The sequence below is a fragment of the Neolamprologus multifasciatus genome, chromosome 14 (genome assembly GCF_963576455.1).
Source record: "Neolamprologus multifasciatus chromosome 14, fNeoMul1.2, whole genome shotgun sequence".
NCBI classification, from domain to species: domain Eukaryota; kingdom Metazoa; phylum Chordata; class Actinopteri; order Cichliformes; family Cichlidae; genus Neolamprologus; species Neolamprologus multifasciatus.
In genome coordinates this window covers 28,089,620-28,109,420 of record NC_140452.1, presented here as the reverse complement: position 1 = coordinate 28,109,420, position 19,801 = coordinate 28,089,620, and the positions used below count along the sequence as shown (strand labels likewise).

At 39.3% G+C, this 19,801-nt stretch overlaps 1 protein-coding gene and 1 long non-coding RNA gene across 6 annotated transcripts in view; one reads left to right on the top strand and one right to left on the bottom strand.

Annotated features, from left to right (window-relative positions):
- The first annotated feature begins 502 nt into the window (after positions 1 to 502).
- The window catches only part of LOC146504239 (uncharacterized), a 30,171-nt gene continuing 10,872 nt past the window's right edge, over positions 503 to 19,801 (top strand). The window contains exons 1-2 of one of the 4 annotated variants that reach the window (XR_014868611.1): positions 522 to 687; positions 813 to 882. This is a non-coding gene — a long non-coding RNA (uncharacterized LOC146504239). Of the gene's footprint in view, positions 883 to 19,801 lie in introns of all 4 variants that reach the window. The other 3 variants (XR_014868610.1, XR_014868613.1, XR_014868612.1) reach the window with 3 other exon arrangements.
- On the bottom strand, positions 4,249 to 18,766 carry scn2b (sodium channel, voltage-gated, type II, beta). 2 transcript variants are annotated; one of them, XM_085130265.1, is made up of 6 exons: positions 18,486 to 18,764; positions 9,850 to 10,010; positions 9,546 to 9,762; positions 7,690 to 7,882; positions 6,673 to 6,729; positions 4,249 to 6,429 (listed from the first exon to the last, which is right to left on the bottom strand). In XM_085130265.1, exons 1-5 carry the CDS (start codon positions 18,559 to 18,561, stop codon positions 6,720 to 6,722), a joined length of 657 nt encoding a protein of 218 aa, XP_084986391.1. In that variant the 5' UTR covers positions 18,562 to 18,764; the 3' UTR covers positions 4,249 to 6,429; positions 6,673 to 6,719. The 2 variants fall into 2 exon arrangements, with proteins under 2 accessions (XP_084986391.1, XP_084986392.1); XM_085130266.1 differs by lacking the exons at positions 4,249 to 6,429; positions 6,673 to 6,729 and having other exon boundaries at positions 7,686 to 7,882; positions 18,486 to 18,766.

The window sequence follows — 19,801 nt, the reverse complement described above, 5'->3', positions numbered from 1 at the left end:
CACAGTCACATGTGAGCACATGCTCACACACCTGCCACTGGACAGGGTGACCTTGGATGTGTGTAAAGAAGGAAGGCAAAGCAAGAGAGGATGTTGCACTAAAGAGAGAAGAAGAGAACATTTAGGATCAGGAGTGGAGGATGTGGGTCAGCGGAAGAGAAGTTAAAGGAAAGGAAAGACAGGATGGGTACAGGAGGAAAGAAGGGATGAGCGGTCAGGGGAGCAGGTGGGGGGATGACAGGAGCTAGGGGAGGAGAGATGACAGGAGGCAAAGGAGGGAGGTGAGATGAGAGGCGGAGAGAGGGAGGGAGTGGAGGATCTGTTTCTGGGACGGCCAAGCCAGTGAAATGCTGCAGTGGTGCCATACTGCTCTGAATACAGCTACAGAGAAACACTGAGCTCTTAGTCCCTTCCTTCTCCTTTTTTTCTATTTCCATACCTCCATCCTCTCATAGCCATCCACCCAGCCACCCACCACTTTCACCTCTCTGGTTAACCTTCATCTCACCCCATACTTCGACACCCCCCCCCCCCCTCAACCCCGCCCCCCACCCCTCTCTCTCTCTCTCTGCACCAGCCGGTGAGTGAGCAGATTTCACAACGCATCTGAGTGGAGGAAGACAAGGTGTGGGCCTCTCTCCACCTCTCCTTTTCATCTGTCCTTCCTCCTTTTCTTTACCTGAGCAGGTCAATCTGTCTCTGCTTCTCCAGCACCCATTCTCTTTGTCGCCCTTTTCAGATGTTGCTGCATGCTTGACTTTTTGTCTTTCATTGTCTTTGCTTTCTTTTTCAAATTTGTTTTGTTCCTGCAGTTTGTGCTCCCGTTATTTATATGTCTATCCATCCATCTGTCTGTCGGTGCGGATCCGCATTCATCAAAAGGTGAGTCATGTCTAAAAGTTAAGAGCAAATGTGCTGTCCATTTTGATTCACACACTCACACACCTACCAGTAAAGTTAGAGATGTTAAGTACCAGATGGCAAAGCCGATATTTCATGAACCGCAGCTGGCCTCTTGCTGAAAATTAGTTTTGGAGGTTTATTGTGCAGTATTATATTGTCTTATTGTTAAAAGTCAGATATCAAGTTGTGTATAATTGGCTCAGTACTCTTTAACAAGATGGTAGCTTGGTGTCTAAAAGGTTTAAGTATAAAAACTGTTTGCAGAACTAAGTTTTGTGCAGTAGCACTGTAGCCAGACCCTTTAAACTCATCATTTTGTTGTCTTTAAGTTTTTATTTTTGTTTGGTTTTATATGTCCCACATGTTGTGTGATTAACTTCACAAGAACATTTAAATCTCCTATCATACATCATAGGAATGTTTGTCAAACTATACACAGCTGCTATTAGCTGTTTCTCTGTAGACTTGTGCTTTTGGTTTCTCGACCATGGTTTTTAATCTGACATTTCTGTATCACCTTTGCAGTTTGAAGTGTCAGATTTGTTGCACTGTTGTCATTATGAAAGCTCTTCCAGAGCTGAAAACATTATTTCAAAATCAAAGTATTACTGAAACTGCCGTTCTGCGTCCAAGATAGATCAAAACAATCTGTGCGTGGTTTGATGTAGGTTTACTTCTTGTCTGCGTTGTAGTAAAGACACTGAATGCATCCTTTAATCTTCATTAACAAAGTCACCTCTGATTTATTCTCAGTGGAGCAGCTCCAACTTGTCCTCTTGGATGAGATCAGAGTACAGCTTGGCTTTCTAGCTTTGAGGCTAATTACTGCTCATTTAATGTGTACTTGAGCTATCATAGTGTAAAGAACAGATCCTTGGAACAGTTGAAAGATACCCACTTGGTGGCATAGCATAGTAGTAAAAGAAAATATGCTGCACAGTACTGTCAAAGGCAGAGAGGTGAATGATGGGATGCTATAAGTCGCAACATGGTTACAGCTGTTAGCGGTGTTAATGGATGAAGGATTTGATAGCACAGGTTAGCTTTGACTCTGAAAAAGGGGTTCCTACTGTGGCATTTGCATGTAGGTCTGTATCCTTGCCAGTTTTCTTTGGTGACTTTGTTTTCCACTCAGTGCAAAGACATGAGGCGATGCCAGGACTCTTAATAGACTGCAGCAAAACGCGAGAGTTATTTTATCATGCTTGTGAAAACTGGTGCTATATTGATTTTTACTTGTTCCTGTAATCACACAACATTTTTGATAATGCATAATGCGCTTCCCCATCTTGGTGTTGATCCTGTATTGTCATAATAATGTTGGTCCAAGATCAACATTGCACTTGACCAATCACTTTGTTGTGATGTCCTAGCTTTGCAATGTGGCAAGAAAAGAAACAAATACCTTTGTTAGTATAAAATTTCACAAAGAAAGTGTTTTCTTTATTAATACACAGAAAACAATAAATTGGAAAACAATAAATATATATAAAGTTAGGTTAGCTATTAGCCAAATTTATGCTACTCATGTTATTTTGCTAGTGGTAGCCTTGAATAGAATTAGCCAATTTTTGCTAATGGTAACAGAATCCCACATACCACAACATACTAACAGGAAGCTATCAAAGCAGATTTAATGTATGCCAACCTCAGCCCAGCAGTCAGAGCCTGATCTTTATCAGGTAACAAAAGCAGTGATGAGCAGCCAGGCTTTGGCTTACATGTCTCCCTGTACATGGTTCTAAATGGTAAATGGTAAATGGACTTGTTCTTATATAGCGCTTTTCTACTCTGTCTGAGCACTCAAAGCGCTTTATACAACTAATTCATTCACCCAATCACACCAGCACTTTTTTCTGACCTAAGTGCTAAGTAGTCTACCATTCATACACACTCCGATGTGTATGACACATCGGAGTGTGTATGATGGTTGCATCGGAGAGCAACACGGGGTTAGTATCTTGCCCAAGGATATTTGGCATGCAGACTGGAGCAGCCTGGGATCGAACCACCGACCTTCTGGTTAGTGGCTGACCTGCTCTGCCACCTGAGCTACAGCCACCCTCTACAGTGTAGAATTGTAGTTGATTGCTTTAAAATGTCTTCGGGCTGGTTTTCAGCTTTGCTCTGTATTTTCAGCTCTGTACAGAAGACGATTAGAGCTACTGGAATAAAAAAGTGGGGGCATCTTTTTTTTCAGAATTCTGAGAAAAAAGTCAGAATTCTGACTTTCTTTCTGTGTGTTCAAACAAACACTAGAAGACAAATTGTTGGGATTTGTTCCAGGGAGTCAATAAGTAGCTCAAGCTATTACTATTAACTGGTAATAATGTGACAGTGCATTTCATGTTATGGAGTAACAGGAAAGTAACATAACAATCAGTGTAACAAATAATTTTCTCTGGTGTGTAAATAAGTAAGAATGAAATATGAAATGAAGAAAAACAAAAACCCAAAAGGTACCAAGTGATGTGTAACATATTGCATTTTTGCAATGATCAGAACAAACATGTATATCTAATGGATGGATAGTTAAAAAAAAGGACAAAAACTTGATATTTTCATATATATTTATTTGAAATACATTGCCACTTGTTTAGAGGCAGTGCAGTGCAAGCATAACTTGATGTCCACTAACATGTAAAGTGATATAACAGAAACTATTCAGGGCAAATTCATAGCTTGAGGTGGAAAACAGCAGTGCATAATATCTAGCACATTATATATTTTTTTTTAACTGTAAACTGTTTTGAATAATAAGTATACTACACCACAATATATATATATATATATATATATATATATATATATATATATATATATATATTGCTGATGAAACCTGTCTGGTGATAACTGCAGTAAATGTGCCCTAAATGTTAATCTGCCATCACCTTATGGGTCAACAAACCCTGTAACTTAAACATGCATGATTACACACAGACAGCAGTGTACCAGGAAATGTGAAAAAGCTAATGAAAAAACTCAAAATTTTGTAATCACTTTATTATTCTTTAGCACATGATTGTACGAAGTGACAATTTTAGCTTTTATTGACCAGCACAGAACAACACAAGGTTGTGAACGTATTACAGTGACTTTAAAGATGTGCCATTAATATTTGATGAAATTATGCAGTACATCACCCATAATAATGGACAACAAATGATAAATGATTTTTTTAACAGAGCCAAAACCCAGGTCAGGCCAAGCCACCAGATTTGGAACCCTCCCATTTAACAGTTACTGAGACATCACCTTGTGACACTGCTGTCACATTATCGCAGTAAACTGAAGTTGAATCATCATGGGACATTCTGACAATAACAAAGTGTACATGCTGGACTGATATTAAAGAGTGATCAAGTATTTTACTAGGAGAATATATATTTTAAAAACATTCAAGATTCTCTAGTCAACTTAATAGTGAAATACACAATCACACATTCCTTATAACAGTTTTAATATCATTATAATATCTGCACTATATATGTTTTTTCCCCATTTCCATTATATTCACATGATCTCCACTACATTAACATTAGAATATGAATCGCTGTTTTGAGGTGCAAACAGTTTTGCACACCGTTGTTGAGGTAAAGTCATTACTTTGGAGACTTAGCTAGAATAGAATATGTAAAGCTTTACAACTATTTAATAGACATTTTTTCTTAAGCTTTTATATACACTCTAAAAAGTGTATAAATTGGGAAGCAGTGATTCAGTTTGTCCATTTTTATGTTTCTACAAAACAGGATTTCTGTCAGTTAGGAATGTAAACATTCAAATATTTGCTTTCAGCTGGGACTTATACCAGCTCGTGATATAGGAGATGGAGATTAGTACAATATATTGCTGTTGTCTGTGTGTAGGTCACTGTTGTGACAACCTTTAATAGATTTTATCAATAAAAGTTGGCACATAAATTATAAGCATAATTTGTGTGGCCATCATTTTAAACTTTCTTTCGTATGTTTTTGTTCTTTTACAAAGTGTTAGTTGTGTTTATATTGTGTGGATTTCTGAGAATCCTGAGTGGAATATGCAAATGACTGTATAATGCAGTGCAGTCACAGATATCATCAAGACTAAAACGTTTTAATTGTATTTAAAACAGAGAATGAATGAAATCTGTGCTTATCACTGCAACTTCTCTATTCAGGCACTCCAAGTCATTCCTATACAGTATCAGGCTTAATGGAAAGGTGCCTGTTATGGGGGTGGACGGTATGACATACATTAGAATTATTTTAAAAAGAAATAAAAAAAAGAATAAAGAACGCTATTTTGTTTGCATTAGTATAGGATCTAAACTACATAACATATTCTGAAAAGCAATTCATGTAATCATGTTATTTATTTAAGTTATTCAATTTATTAATAACAAACTGCTAAGACATAGGACAGAGGCAGCTCAAAAATGTGTAGATACTAAAAAACATTTTGTTATTTTGAAATATTTGCAATAATGAAATCTTGAAAGTATTTGCAGTATTCTAGTGTAAAGACAAATATTAATGGGACACTTGTTTTTCTGGTTTCTGAGAGAAGTTGACTGAATATAAAATCTGTAGAGTGCACAGACCAACTGCTTTGTCAAAATTCACCAGATATTAGGAATGTTTGAGAATGCTTTCTGACTCAGACACAAGTAGATTTCGAGCTCCGTGTAAACATAATTTGGCTTACTCACTGAAAACTGGTCATATTTATATAATAGCAAAATCCAGCTGTGCATCTAATGTATGTTAAGACATGGTGTCCATACAGGCAGTTAAAAGACTTTAAGGCAATGTTTAAAAATACCCCACTAGATTCACAGTACGTATGTTAAAAAACAACAAAAAAACCCATTCAAAACAAAACCCCAACATTGGACGTGTTAGACATTGGAGTTATCAGCAATTTACTGCCACAACAGATATACATGCTGCATATGATAGTTGAAATAGCTTCAGCTTTCATTATGTATGAAGTGTTATCTCCACAACCGCTGTTATATTTATCAATAGCTCATTGCAGGCAGTTAAAGGTTTTTCTCCCAAAGCATGGGATTGAATATAAAACATTACAGCTATACAAACAGTAACAGCAAAAATATTACACTGTCATTCAGTTTTTTAGTTAAAGTTCTATATTCAAAATATACCCTCATATAATTTTTTAAGTCATACCGCCCAGCCCCATAGCCCGCCATATATTATGCTATGAAAATGGCATTCTGTGTCATAAGAAATACCTCTAATGTTATTAACAGTGAGTTAAAGCTATGAATAAAACAATATGCATTTACTGGGTAAGTTACCAGATATTTTCGAGGAAATAGACACATTTGATTCAGACATACAAAAATATCCTCAATCACATAGACACTTTGAAAACATACACACACACACACACACACACACACACACACACACAGAAACAGATATATGTGCATTAGACATCCGCGCACACACAAACATGCAAACGGGATGGAAGCATAAAGAGGTGTGATTACTATAGATCCTCAAGAAGGGATGGATATGTCTGAAAGACAAGAGAAAGTAACATTTTTTACTTAAATGCAATAGGTATAGTGTCTTCTGTTCATTACAAATCCCTTTAAATTTCTTGCTAATGACATTCTTAAGTAGCAAGTAAGATGGAAAGCTAATATTACTAAGGTTTAAGTTAACTGTATTTCCTTTTTTTCTTCAGGTCAAGTTACACTCCATAGCAGACAATGGGCTTCCAATGGATAAATAACTGTTTAGCTGAGGAGATATTTACCAGGGTTTTGGGAGCTCCACTGGCTTCTGGTTTAACCACATGATCCATTATGGTTGCCTGTAGCAAAAAGAGATGCAACATTATGACAGCAGGTTAGCTTTGAAGTAGAATGACACATAGATAAATAGCTACGTACTTTATTTACAACCAAGGAGAAATGCAAACATCCAGCATCTCCATTTAAAAGCACACATCCATACATTTATAACCATAAATAAATACATAAATAAAATATTTAACTCATGTTAAAAATGGGGATAAAAGAGGGTGTTAAAAAGACTTAGGAGCCGTCTACCCAGCCAGTGTGGAGAGGGTGTCTGCTGTTGTCCATTATAGCTTTCAATGTTTTCAATGATGATAAAGTGAATAAGTCAAAGACATAGTTCTGTCAGGGCTATTTTATTTCTTTTGTGCCAGCAAAACTCTTTCCATTCCTGGCCATTGTTAACACTTAAACCTGTACTATAACCAACACCTGGCACAAACTCACTGGTGTTTTTGGGTCAAACCAGCTTCTCTACTATTTATATTATAATAAAGTTAAACTTGGATATTGCATAGTTCACTACTCCAGCACTTCTTTCTTTCTTTTTTCTTTTAAATAAAAGCACTTGCTACATTTCTGCCCAAGAAGAGCCAAACATGGGGCGTTTTGTTTTTTTTCTTTAAAAGTTGAACTTAACTGGGAAGAAATGGCAGTAACAATAATAATAACAACAGAAAAAAAGTACCAGACATTTATCCTAAGTGTGCTATGTGATATTTGCCATAGCAGAATACTCTTTTTATACGTAGCCTATGTTGTAGGAAAACAGCTGCTGTAAGAGAAGTGGCATCCAACTTCTTTGCTTTTCTGTGTTTGTGCTGCTCGTACAGAACTGAAGAAGCCTCTCGGATGAGAGGTGAAACGTCTTCAAGTAACTTAAAGAAGTCCAGACGCTTTTCTTTGCAAGCTCCTTTGACTGCTGTTCGTAGTTTTCAAGTGATGGTTAATGCTTTTATGCCAAGATCGCTTACTTGGTTCCTTCTTCTGCAACACCTTCAGCCTCCAGTTTCCCCTCCTCCTCCATTTTTTCCTCTGAAATGAGTTCCTGTTTCCTGTGTCGACGGAGACATTTCACAACCACCATGGAAAGGATCAGCAGTGCTAATGCTCCTCCCACAGAAGCTCCAATGGCAACCGCAATGGTTGAATCCCTTGGAGGTGGGACTGAGGAAAGGAGAGGAAAGGGTTAAGCATTTTGTAGACAAGTGAAGTGCTGACTAAAAGCTCTGTAGGGTTGATTAAACAGAGTGGAAAGTAAGAAAGTGCTGCTGAGTTGGTCCATGTGAGTGCATATGTGTGTGTGAGAGATGCTGATGGACTAAGTTCAACCTCTTGTTGGTCATTAATAAGTAAAAAAACTGAATCATCATCATCAGGAGATCGTCATGCTCAAGAAACAAACATATACAAAGTATGTTAGATGTGATTAATATATGTCATTTGATCGCATGCAAGCTTGTGAGCAATTTTAGCAAAACTATAAAAATATTCATCTCAATACTAATACAATTAGAACTGCTACTGGTAAAATTGCAAATTTGGTCAATGGTATTATTTTGATACAATCATAGCTGAGTCATTTTCATATACTTATTGACACTGGATCTTCAAAAATCTGCTGATGATTTCATTAAATCATGGCTTCGTTCCCTGAATGAAGATTTGCAGAAGTAGGTAATGCTGGGCTTACACTGTGCGATTTCTGGCCCATTTTCAGCCGATTTTTGAGTCGTGCGACCGTTTTGGCGATCGGCCCGATTTTGGCCTTCATCGTGCGTCGTGCATCGTATAGTATACGTGGGGTAACGAGAAGCGATTAACACCTCACGACCAGCTCCCGATCATCAATCGCTTGGTTGTGAGGATTTCAAACAGGTTTGAAACCCTCATGACCGTTGTCACCGCAGCTTCTCACACTGCGCACACGCAAACACAAATGTCAGCGAAAAAGACGGCGCAGCACGGCAGTGCAGCGTGTGATCTGGACACAAGCGATGGAGGCACAACTTGTAGAACTATGGCAAGCTCACCCGAGCCGTTTCGATGTAGCCTCACAAAATTATCACAACCACAACAACCGTGAAAATAGTTGGATCTACATTGCAACTCAATCACAGCTGCCTGATCAATGTTTTTCATTAGCAATTTAGCAAAGTTGATGGCGGTGGTGTGCGTGTCTGTGTGAGTGAAAGACAGAGAGGGAGAGTGAGCGACAGAATTTCTGTTATAACCTTCATTTTATGGACGCACAGTGTGAGCACTCAGGTCGCATCAGAGCATCGGTATAGTGTGAGACCCTGCATCGTGACCTACGAACTTCTAACCCCTGCGAGTCAATTGTACAGTTTGAGCAGGAGCTGAATCGCGCGACTGAAAAAAATCGCACAGTGTCTGCCCAGCATAAGAGAGGAGCAAAGCTGCAGATCATCCTACACAGGATAATCAAAGCAGTCAAAGCAGTGCATACAGCCCCTGTATGATCAATGTTATGATAAAGTTAAACTCGCATGTGGTATAGTTCGCTATCTGCTACTACTAGTAGTGAGATACTATTTTTCGTCTTACTGACAAGCGGAATTTTTTAGGAATCTGGTGTAGTTGAATATTTATGTTTTATTTTCCAAACTGACACCATTTTGTGCTGTGGTTATTGTAACTTGTTGTTGTTCTGAGATGATTTCATATTGCATACTGACATTAAATGGCACCAAATGATGCTTAGTGAAATGGGAATGTAATTCTGATGCACATGCATTTGTTTCACAAGTTGATCAGTGGGATAAGGTTACCCACTTTGTGTGTGCAGAAGTTAAAATTAGAATCTTACGTTCTGTGACAACATTAAGCTGTATGATACCATGTCCCTGGATGCGGTCTGGGGGGTTTCTCACATAGCAGTTGTAAATACCCTCATCCTCCAGTTGAACATTTGATAGAGTGATTGACAGGTCATTCTTATCCAGGTTCCCAGCAAACATGACCCTTTCTCCGAACCGTTCTGATCGAAGAGGCACCATTCCCCTTTTCTTATAGTACGTCATAAACTATGAAAAGAGAGCAAGCTTTTGTAACAGGCTCCGAGATTTAAAATGTAAGTACTTTGCTAAAAATTTATGAAGTATCCATTTTACCAGTTCCTGTGTATCGTTGAGTGTTTCTTGGTAGGTCCAATTCATGGCAAACTTCGTAACATCCATCTTATAGCAGGAAGTGAACACACAAGAGATTTTTACCGTTGTTCCATTTAGTGCATTAATGCTACTGGCCACAATTACGTCCATGCTTGAACAACCTGTGAATACAAATAAACAGCATTAGTGGTGATAGTACTAAGATTAATACATTACATCTAAACCATTAAGGAGGCCCCAGGGCAGACCCAGGACACGCTGGAGAGATTACATCTCTCACTTGGCCTGGGAATGTCTTGGTGCTCCCAGGCCAAGCGAGAGACATCATCTCTCGCCTGGTCTGGGAATTTGAGGTGTGGGTTTCTCTGCTTAGGCTGCTGCCCCCACGACCTGGCCCCAGATAAGCAGAAGAAAATGGATGGATGGACATTTAAACCAATTTATATCCATTTAAAGTTTGAAAAAAATACAAAAATTTATGAGAATGGTCAAAACATAATTTAACATAAAATGTCTATCAACTGGTTTAGCGCTATTAAAAGCTGAGAACTATGTTCATATATGTACAGGGTTGGCCATTTATATGGATACACCGTAATAAAATGGGAATGGTTGGTGATATTAAAGTCCTGTTTGTGGCACATTAGTATATGTGAGGGGGCAAACTCCTCAAGATGGGTGGTGACCATGGTGGCCATTTAGAAGTCGGCCATCTTGGATACAACTTTTGTTTTTTCAATAGAAAGAGGGCCATGTGACACATCAAACTTATTGGTAATGTCACAAGAAAAACAATGGTGTGCTTGGTTTCAACGTAACTTTATTCTTTCATGAGTTATTTACAAGTTTCTCTTTGTTCACAGCCATTGACATGTCGAAGAGGTTAACACGTGAGGAGTGGATCGAAATTGTGTTGATATCTGGTGAACGCAGTAACCGGGTCATTGCAGCAGATTTCAATGCAAGACACCCTACGAGACCACCCATCTCCCATGCTACAGTTAGCAAACTGCTTGCTAAGTTTTGTGAAACTGGTTCAGTGTTGGATTTGCAAAAAATCTGGACGTAAGAAAACTGTCACTAATGAAGAAACATCAGTGGCTGTCCTAGCTTCATTCAGCAAGAGCCCACAGCGTAGCACTCGCCGCATGTCACTGGAGAGTGGCATTAGTCGAACATCCCTTCGGCGGATATTAGCTACTCACGAATGGCACCCTTACAAACTCCAGCTACTGCAGCATGTCAACGAGGATGACCCAGATCGGTGCACAGAATTTGCAGAATGGGCAAAACAAAAATTGGAACAGGACCCTCAGTTCACGCAGAAGATTTTGTTCAGTGATGAGGCAAACTTTTATGTGAATGGAGAAGTTAACAAACAAAACCACCACTATTGGTCTGACACTAATCCACATTGGATGGATCCCTCCAAGACTGTTGGAAGTGATGGTTTGGTGTGGTATATGGGGTACAATGATAGTGGGTCCATTCTTCATCAATGGAAACCTCAAGGCCACTGGATATTTGAAATTGCCACATGATGATGTGTTTCCCTCTTTATGCACTGAAGCTGGAACGTTCCCTGAGTTTTTCTAGCAAGATGGTGCACCACAACATTATGGGTGCCAGGTCCGAGCATTCCTAGATGAACAGTTTCCTGGAAAGTGGATTGGTCATCGTGGGCCAGTTGAATGGCCCCCAAGGTCTCCCGATCTGACCCTCTTAGACTTTTATCTTTGGGGTCATCTGAAGGCAATTGTCTATGGTGTGAAGATACAAGATGTGCAGCACCTGAAACTACGGATACTGGATGCCTGTGCTGGCATTTCTCCTGCGGTGTTGCTATCAGTGTGTGAAGAGTGGGAGAAGAGGGTTACATTGACAATCCAACACAATGGGCAGCACATTGAACACATTTTATAAGTGGTCAGAAACTTGTAAATAACTCATGAAAGAATAAAGCTACGTTGAAACCAAGCACACCATTGTTTTTCTTGTGACATAAGTTTGATGTGTCACATGGCCCTCTTCCTATTGAAAAAACAAAAGTTGTATCCAAGATGGCCGACTATATATATATATATATATATATATATATGTATGTTAGGGGTGCAACGATACTCGTATCGATATTGAACCGTACAGTGCTTTCTGTTTGTTACGCATATGTATCAAACAATACAACATTTTTTTATTTATTTTATCAACTTTTCTTCTGCCGATGTTGTCTATGTTGAGCGCTCAGTGGATCTGCGTTCGACTACTCTGCCTAGGCTGCACTGTCGAGTGCAGATCCACTGAGCGCAGCGCAAGCTAGCAAGACAGAAGCTAAGCTCGTTGCAACATGGCAATTGCCTCAACGCTACCCGAAACTGAACCTCCCCCACCCTTATTCAGATCTGGCTTTTGGAACTATCTTGGTCTTCATGTGAAGCATGACCCTGATGGTAAGCGTGTCATGGACAAAAGTAAAACAGTATGTCGGATGTGCCACGTAATGCTCAATTTGTGGGAACTAGTGCGTTAGCGCAGTTAGCTTGTTAACGTGTTGACGCCGTCCAGCCCCAAGCACGGGGCGATCCGCGGTAACTTGTTAATGGAGATTTGCCGCGTTATGGCGTTAATGTCATTTTAACGAGATTAACGCTGACAGCACTAGTGGGAACAAAATGAATATGACTGCACATTTACGCCGACATCATCCTAGTGCAAAGACAAGTGGAAACAGACAAAATCAATAAGCACGCATGCTACAAACTTTACCCGAGTCATTTAGACAGCCGTTAGCACATGATCGAAAAAATATCGAACCGTGACACCAAAGTATCGAACCGAACCGTGAATTTTGTGTATCATTGCACCCCTAATATATATATATTGTTAGGTTCAATATTGAGGAGGGGTAGAGGAGGTAATCAACTTTCAAAAGAACAACACTGGTCCGGCCGGGTGGAGTCAAACGATGATTTTAATGACACGCATGGGAAGACCGCTACTGTACGCAGACAGTGCCGATCCCCGACTTACAGAGCATAAGCAGGTGTTTTATACCTTTCAGGGCTTAAATTTACTGACGCCCTTAAACGTCACTCAGACACAGTTCATACATAGGATTCAAAACCACAATGACTTAACACAGTTTAAAAATAACATTGTCTCCGTCTCCACAGGAGATGCTTCCTGTCAGCCTTCTGACTTTCACTTCTCGTCTGGAAAACCCTGCAAGAAACTGTTCCTCTTTTTACAGAGACAGCAAGAAACTATTCCTCTTTTACAGAGACAATTTTAGAGTTACAAGCAAACATGATTAACCTCTCACCTATAAATGAGATAAAGTCTACTGTGAGTTTGTTAGCATGAACTGCACTCAGTTTCAACTTGTAACCTTTTCCACCAGACAGAAGGCCAGCACGTACACATTTAAGATTATAACAAGCATTCAAAAGCATTTAAAATCATAGATTCAACTCAACAGTTTAGAGTGGTTATAACTGCACCTGTAATAAAGGCTAATTGGGTACCAATATGTTTAAACATCTGAATGCAATATCAATGCTGCAGATTGTATTATTAATGCAATGGTAATGATGATGATTATTAACAATAGCAGCAAAATATATTTCTAATTCCTCACAATATATATATATATATATATATATATATATATATATATATATATGCCATTTAAGCAACTATTCTGATATTCTCAAATGAAAGCCAAATGCTTCTAAATGTACATAATATAAAATGAAATGAAACAGAAGTATCGTTTAGGTTCCTCAAGTTTCCTCCTCCCCTCTAACATCCTGTCTCAGCATGGGCTCACACTCCCCAGACAGAATCTGTGCCTCTCTCTCAGTAAGTATGTGTGTGTTTGTGCGTGCGTGTGTGATGGGACTCTGCACCATTCTCTCCTCTGCAGTCGAGTGTTTCTGGCTCCCTTCCCACTGCTGCTGCACCACTCCACCGGCCTGCCTCTCTGCACCACACGCACCCACACACACACACACACACACAATTTTCTATGTGCACAGTCCACCATAGTCAGGTGTGCTGTGAAGCAGCACTGCACCTGCTTCAACCCCTATCTCCCTAATAAACACACACATGCATGCATACACATCCTCCAAGAAAGTGTTAGCAGTGAGCCCACCCCACTAGCAGTGCTGTTTCAATGTCATCCCTTCGTAGTGACCTATCTTTACACTGCTAACAGCAATGCACTCAAACAGCCGTTGCTGTCCTTGCCGCACATACACACACATACAAGGACTACCGTCATACATGTGTCTTTGGTAGTGGAAGCTGTAAACATTCAGATATAAAACAAGGGAAACTGTTTGACATAGGCTCCTGCTGACTCAGCAGTCCTGTGGAGAGTCGGAAAAAAAGAGGCAGATGCAGAGACTTGCTAACAGATGAAATACTGCAGTGAAGAACCCTCATGTGACTCCTCCCTCTCACTGCCCCTCCCAATTTCCCTCTCCCCCATCTTTGTCCACCTCTCTTGCCTCCTTCCTTGTACCGCTTTCCAACCCCTAACACAGCCCCCTCACCCCCTTTTTTCTCTTTTTGTCTCAATTGCTTCTTTGTAATGCAAGGTCAGTGCAGAAGAAAGTAAAGTGAGGTAGATCTCTTCCCTCCTCCTTATTGTTCCCTCTCCATACCTTTATTTCTTTAGGTTTGAATTGTGCAAATAAAATCAAATTCACAATAAATGTGTAAGTTGGTAAAAAGTATCCATTTTCATTTAATAGAACAAAAATATTATGAAGAGGTAAAGCCAGCAGTCTAATGCAACACTAAAATGATTCACAGACAACATAGTGTTCCAAATAACTACAGCCCTTTGGTTATCCAGTAAATATAAAATCCAGTAAAGGTTTGTAAAAACATATATATCTAGATAGTATGCATATAGCATGATTTTCTTTTAGAACTACTCTGGACTAATCTCCTCTGCTTCCAAGTCTCAATCCAATTAGGCCTCTGCAGGATAGCATGGACAAAACTTTCAGATAAAGAATCCACTGAAGAGCAACTTTACAGAATACACAATATCTGAAAGTTTCTTGTACACATAGCAGCAAAACAGCTTTGAGTGCACAAATGCTTCAGTTAAGTATTGAGAGGTTGTTCCACATAAAATGACATCCCCCCAGCTTATTTTAATTTAATTGATTTAAAAAGACTAAATAGTGCCGTTCCTAAAGGTACTAGGGTATTAGCCTACTGAGGAGAGGCTTAATATGAACTTCATGTTTGACTCTGACCTCTGACTTCCTCATCCCTCAGAGCCTGACTTCCATGTTTACCACAAAGTGTCCATAACACACTCTAATTGGGTTTTTAAATTTTACCTACACTGTCTGTCTAAAGACATCTGTTGTTGTCACAAAATCGAATGTTTTAACACCAAATCTGCCTTCAGCATTCAGTCAGACAGTGTCTGCTGGTTCAGAAGTGCTTATTGGTTTCTCTCAACCATGGGCACTATATTATGTGCACAGGAGATTTGTGAGATTAAGTTGGGACAAGACAGTATTTGTTATTCACTTAGCTTCCACTTGGACAATGATCGTGTCACCGCATGTACTGTTTTTGCGTGTGAAAAATGTTCCAACAAACAAATGATTTTTTGGTGTTTTGGGAGACTTGGTGCAAGCTTGATTGCATGCGGGAAAGGGAGAGAGTAAACACTGGGAACTGTATATATTGCTCCAGCAGCAGAGATCAGTTTTGTTGTCAAGAGTTACACTTGTTTTTAAACAAACCAGACACATTTCTGTGGATAATATTTTAGCACTGGCATGCTGCTTTTAAATTTCTGACTCACTTGAACTGTCTCTAGTGCCCTCTGCCTTGGAGACAGCCTTACTACATTCTGCATACTGCAGCAGCCAGAAGCAACCCCCCCCCCCCCCCGATCAGATTTTCCCTGATTACGGCACAACTCATTTAAAGATAACACAAAAAGACCACAGATAACCACAGATGTAGCCAGTGATGAAGCCAGGCCTTTATTGATCTTCTTTCATTTTAGTGTTTTAGCCTTAGACTTTTCCTTAAGACTAAAAATATTGATGAGTGGTTTAAGGAGGAAGCTTTAAATAGTACGCCATGTTCTCTGTCTTCCTTCACCCTTTATGCATTATTGACAACCAAATGTACTTATAGTAGAGTCACAAAGTCTGGATGTTTTATGGTACACTTTACAGATATTAAAACGGTCAGCAGCCTCACAATCTTTCGGCAAACTCTAAGGTAGACATGCAAAACCACAAATGTTTGCACATGTTCACTCAAGTTTTTATGTGGAAGATTTTTTATAACAAACTAAGTATCACTTATTGGTATTGGTACTACAAAGTACCAATTATTACTGGTTATTAACCAACCAAGCAAGGTATTAGCAACCTTTGTAGGTCAGGACAATGACTTTGAAATTGTTCATTACTACCTCTAAATAACAGCTGTACTATTTCAAAATATACTAAGGTAAAAATAATTTGTTTAACAGTTCCAGTTTGCTCCTGTGCTAGGAATCATAACTGTGTCCCCAGTTTTCTCTTGCCAAAGTATACACCATACATAAAGACACTTGGACACCTTTCCTCTGCAAAACAGCAAAGTGGAGCTGCTCATGGCTTTCCAAAGTACTTGTCAAATATCTTCCAACAGTCCAACTTTCTGCTACAGTTACCAAACTCCCATCTGCCACAGAACTTCAGCAAATCACAGGAATATCATCTCTGAGACTACACAAAGCGTGAAGTGACTACTGCCCATTTCCCATCATTCCCATAACTGCGGATAACAGGAAATGGGCAGGATGCAAAATAAACTTTCCTCAACTGAAGACTGAAATGACTACCAATGAGAGTGAAAAAACACTGTGGTGCTGCCCAGTTTGGGAATCAACTAAGCCACAGTACCTATGACAATAATGATATTAACATCTCACATAATACAGTCATGTTTAAAGTCTTTTCTGTTTTAAACATTTGTCATTTATATAAACAAATTAAATTTCCACCACTCTGAATTACAGTAAGGATTCAGCTGTGATAACCTGAAACGTCTGTACTTAAGCTTGCCATGTTTTAAGGCAGTGCACTGTTATTACATGCCTCCTCGTGTCATTGTGCTGCTGCCCTCTAGTGCCTCTCTGTGAGAACTGAAATGGTGCAGGTGATGAGTAAAGTGACACTGATGGACAGAAAGAATTGTGTTAGAAAGAAAAACTGCAGAAATAAAGTCTGTAGGATGCTACACTCACATGTTTACAGAATTATTTGTCTAGACAACTAAAATTCACAATCCATAACAACATTTTACTGTAACACAAAATATGTATATGTTTATGGGAACAGGGTTTTAATCACCTACTGTGTCTGAAATGTGGATCAGCATTGCTAGATGACACTGCAGCTAGCTGCTTAGTTCAGATTTTTAATAATGTGAGGTTCTGTTTTTGATATATGAGGTATCTCAAATTGATGGGCCTATGTAAGATGCATTTGTCCCAACACAAATGCACACTCACACACAAAGAGGGTGTGTGAGTGTTTCAGTGTTTCTTTCCTTTAGTACTGGATTTACGTTGCGAAAAAACAAACAAACACTAACACACAAAGAGGGTGTGTCAGGCAACAGGTTTGCTGGCAAAAGTTAACTTTTGTGCATCTATTTTCAGCTATAAAAAGGGTGAAACAACAAAGGGTGCTTTCATTGAAAGCTATGCTGCTATGAGTTTACCTATATTTCTAAAATTGTTAATATAACTTACACTATTGAAATATGATCCTTCATGACATCTCCTTCCTGTGCTGTCCCTAAGACCGACCTTCCTAACACAGTGCTGGGATTTTGGATTTCACAATTGAGACTAACATAAGTAGCAGTGGGGCAATATTGGGGCTTCTATTATGGTATAATAAAGAGAGCACTGTTCTGATCTCTGCTAAAGATGTGCTTAAAATTTGGGCCTCTTTACTTATTAATACATTGTTGATGGTAAGGATCTTGTAGGGTGTGCTCACAATGTTACTGTTATCAGTTATCATGTCGATCTGTTATTGAACAGCCAGGAGTGTCTCCTGGTAATATTACCACAGCGTTAACACGCCATTAAAGGCCTATTTCTATCCATCAACCACTGCACTCACAACATTGAGCCATACTTGAGCGACCTGCTGGGTACTACTATTACTTGCAAAAACAAAGCCAATATTTATTTTTGTGTGCTGCATCATAATCCTCTTTAAGGGCTGTGATGTATTGGGTCAGTATTTCAGCTGTCAACAAAGGCTAAATTAAGATACAGAGGGGCAAACGGGTCGTTTCCCAGTCAGCACAACGGATCAAAAAGCAGCGCTTTGCTTAAACTGGTCGCATAAAACCACAGTATTATGTTTTTTTGTCATGGCCTTGTCAAACTAGTAAATGCAGGGATGTCAGTCCCGCGACATTATCTCATATTATATGAATGCCCCCCTCCACCCCTCCCATCTACTCCCCTCTGTTACCATACAACCCACACGCGCAAATACGAGTGATAAGGAAATATAATGTCATCGCACCTTTGATCGTGTACCTGTGTATCGGAGGATCGGTTCGGGTGTTTTGTTTCTTACCGGAGAGCGAGAGCATTAGCAGCAGCGCGCTCACCAGCTGAACGCCAGACCTTCTCTCCTGCGGGGAGTAAGACATTTTCTGTCCTTCTTGTTAAAAAAAAATGAAGCCTATATCTTTATAAAAAATATAGTAAAATATAAAAGCACAAAGCCTGCTCGTGTTTGCCTTAAAATGCTAAAAAGAGTGTTTCTTTTAGAGGCAGGAAATGGCTGGCAGTGTCTGTAGCCTTATGACGGTTGATTTCGTGGTTGTCGAGTTCTTGGGGGGGTAACGCTATAGGAGGGAGGGCAGGAAGGAAAGCGTGAAAAAGGGAGGATATCTCCATACAGATGCGACCTCCACAGGCCATTTGTCAGAAATGGTAAATATAGCCTAAAACAAGGCAGTAAGCTCAAGGATAAATAGATGGACGACGATTCTTCTTCTTCTTACTGGATACGTGTACTGACTTTGGTGGGAAAAATATGTAATTTTCACTTTAGCAAAATTAACTCTGGCGTTTTATACTTCAATTTCTTATGCATCAAAATGACAGGGACATTTAAATGATTGTAGGCTCGGTAGGAAAAAATATTACGTATTTTTATGATTATTTATTATCATGAATAACAAAGCTTAAACTGAAATCAGCCTATCATTAGAAAAATAAATAAATACACATAAAATATTAAATAAATTTTTTAGTCTGTATTTATTTTATGCGTTTTATTGTGTTTTGCCCTCGCAAAAAGAGAAGCGGTCATGTAGAGAAACAAAAAATAAACGAATTAATAAAAAAAAAAATCGACCATCCTTCTTTAATCCATTTCCCATCCAGCCTTACCTTTGTGGTAGGCTGGAGACGATGCTGGGAAATAAAAGAGGCAAACACCCCCTGGTCACATTCACTTTTCACCTGCTATGTCATCTACTGCTATGGATACAAACGGGAGAGGCCAGCGTCAAGTGTGGCATATGTTTGATAAAACGAGGGAGATGGGCTGGAGGAAGACATGGCTGTGAGGTGGATGCAAATAGAAGCCAGTTTATTCCTCACAGCAGAGATAATATCAACTTTCCGAAGAAATTGATAATGTCAGCATTTAGGAAAAAGAAGAAACAAAGACTGAGTGGTTTATGGACATTGTTCCATTAGGAGTGGAAAAAGGTTGGAAGGAAGAGAGCAGAGTGGTTGCCACTCTGTGTTTATAATAACAACCCTGCTGACTACAACAGAAAAGCACTTAAAAACATCTTTATCAAAGCAATAGGGAGTTATATATGGAGTATAAGCACAGTCAACTAAAAGTTATGTCCATGGGTAGGAGTCTGCTGC

Coding starts and splice junctions, on each gene's coding strand:
- scn2b (XM_085130265.1), bottom strand. CDS start 18,561: ATGTCTTACTCCCCGCAGGAGAGAAGGTCTGGCGTTCAGCTGGTGAGC. Junction 10,011..18,485: donor GCTAATGCTCTCGCTCTCCG/GTAAGAAACAAA, acceptor TTGTATTCACAG/GTTGTTCAAGCATGGACGTA. Junction 9,763..9,849: donor TCAACGATACACAGGAACTG/GTAAAATGGATA, acceptor CTCTTTTCATAG/TTTATGACGTACTATAAGAA.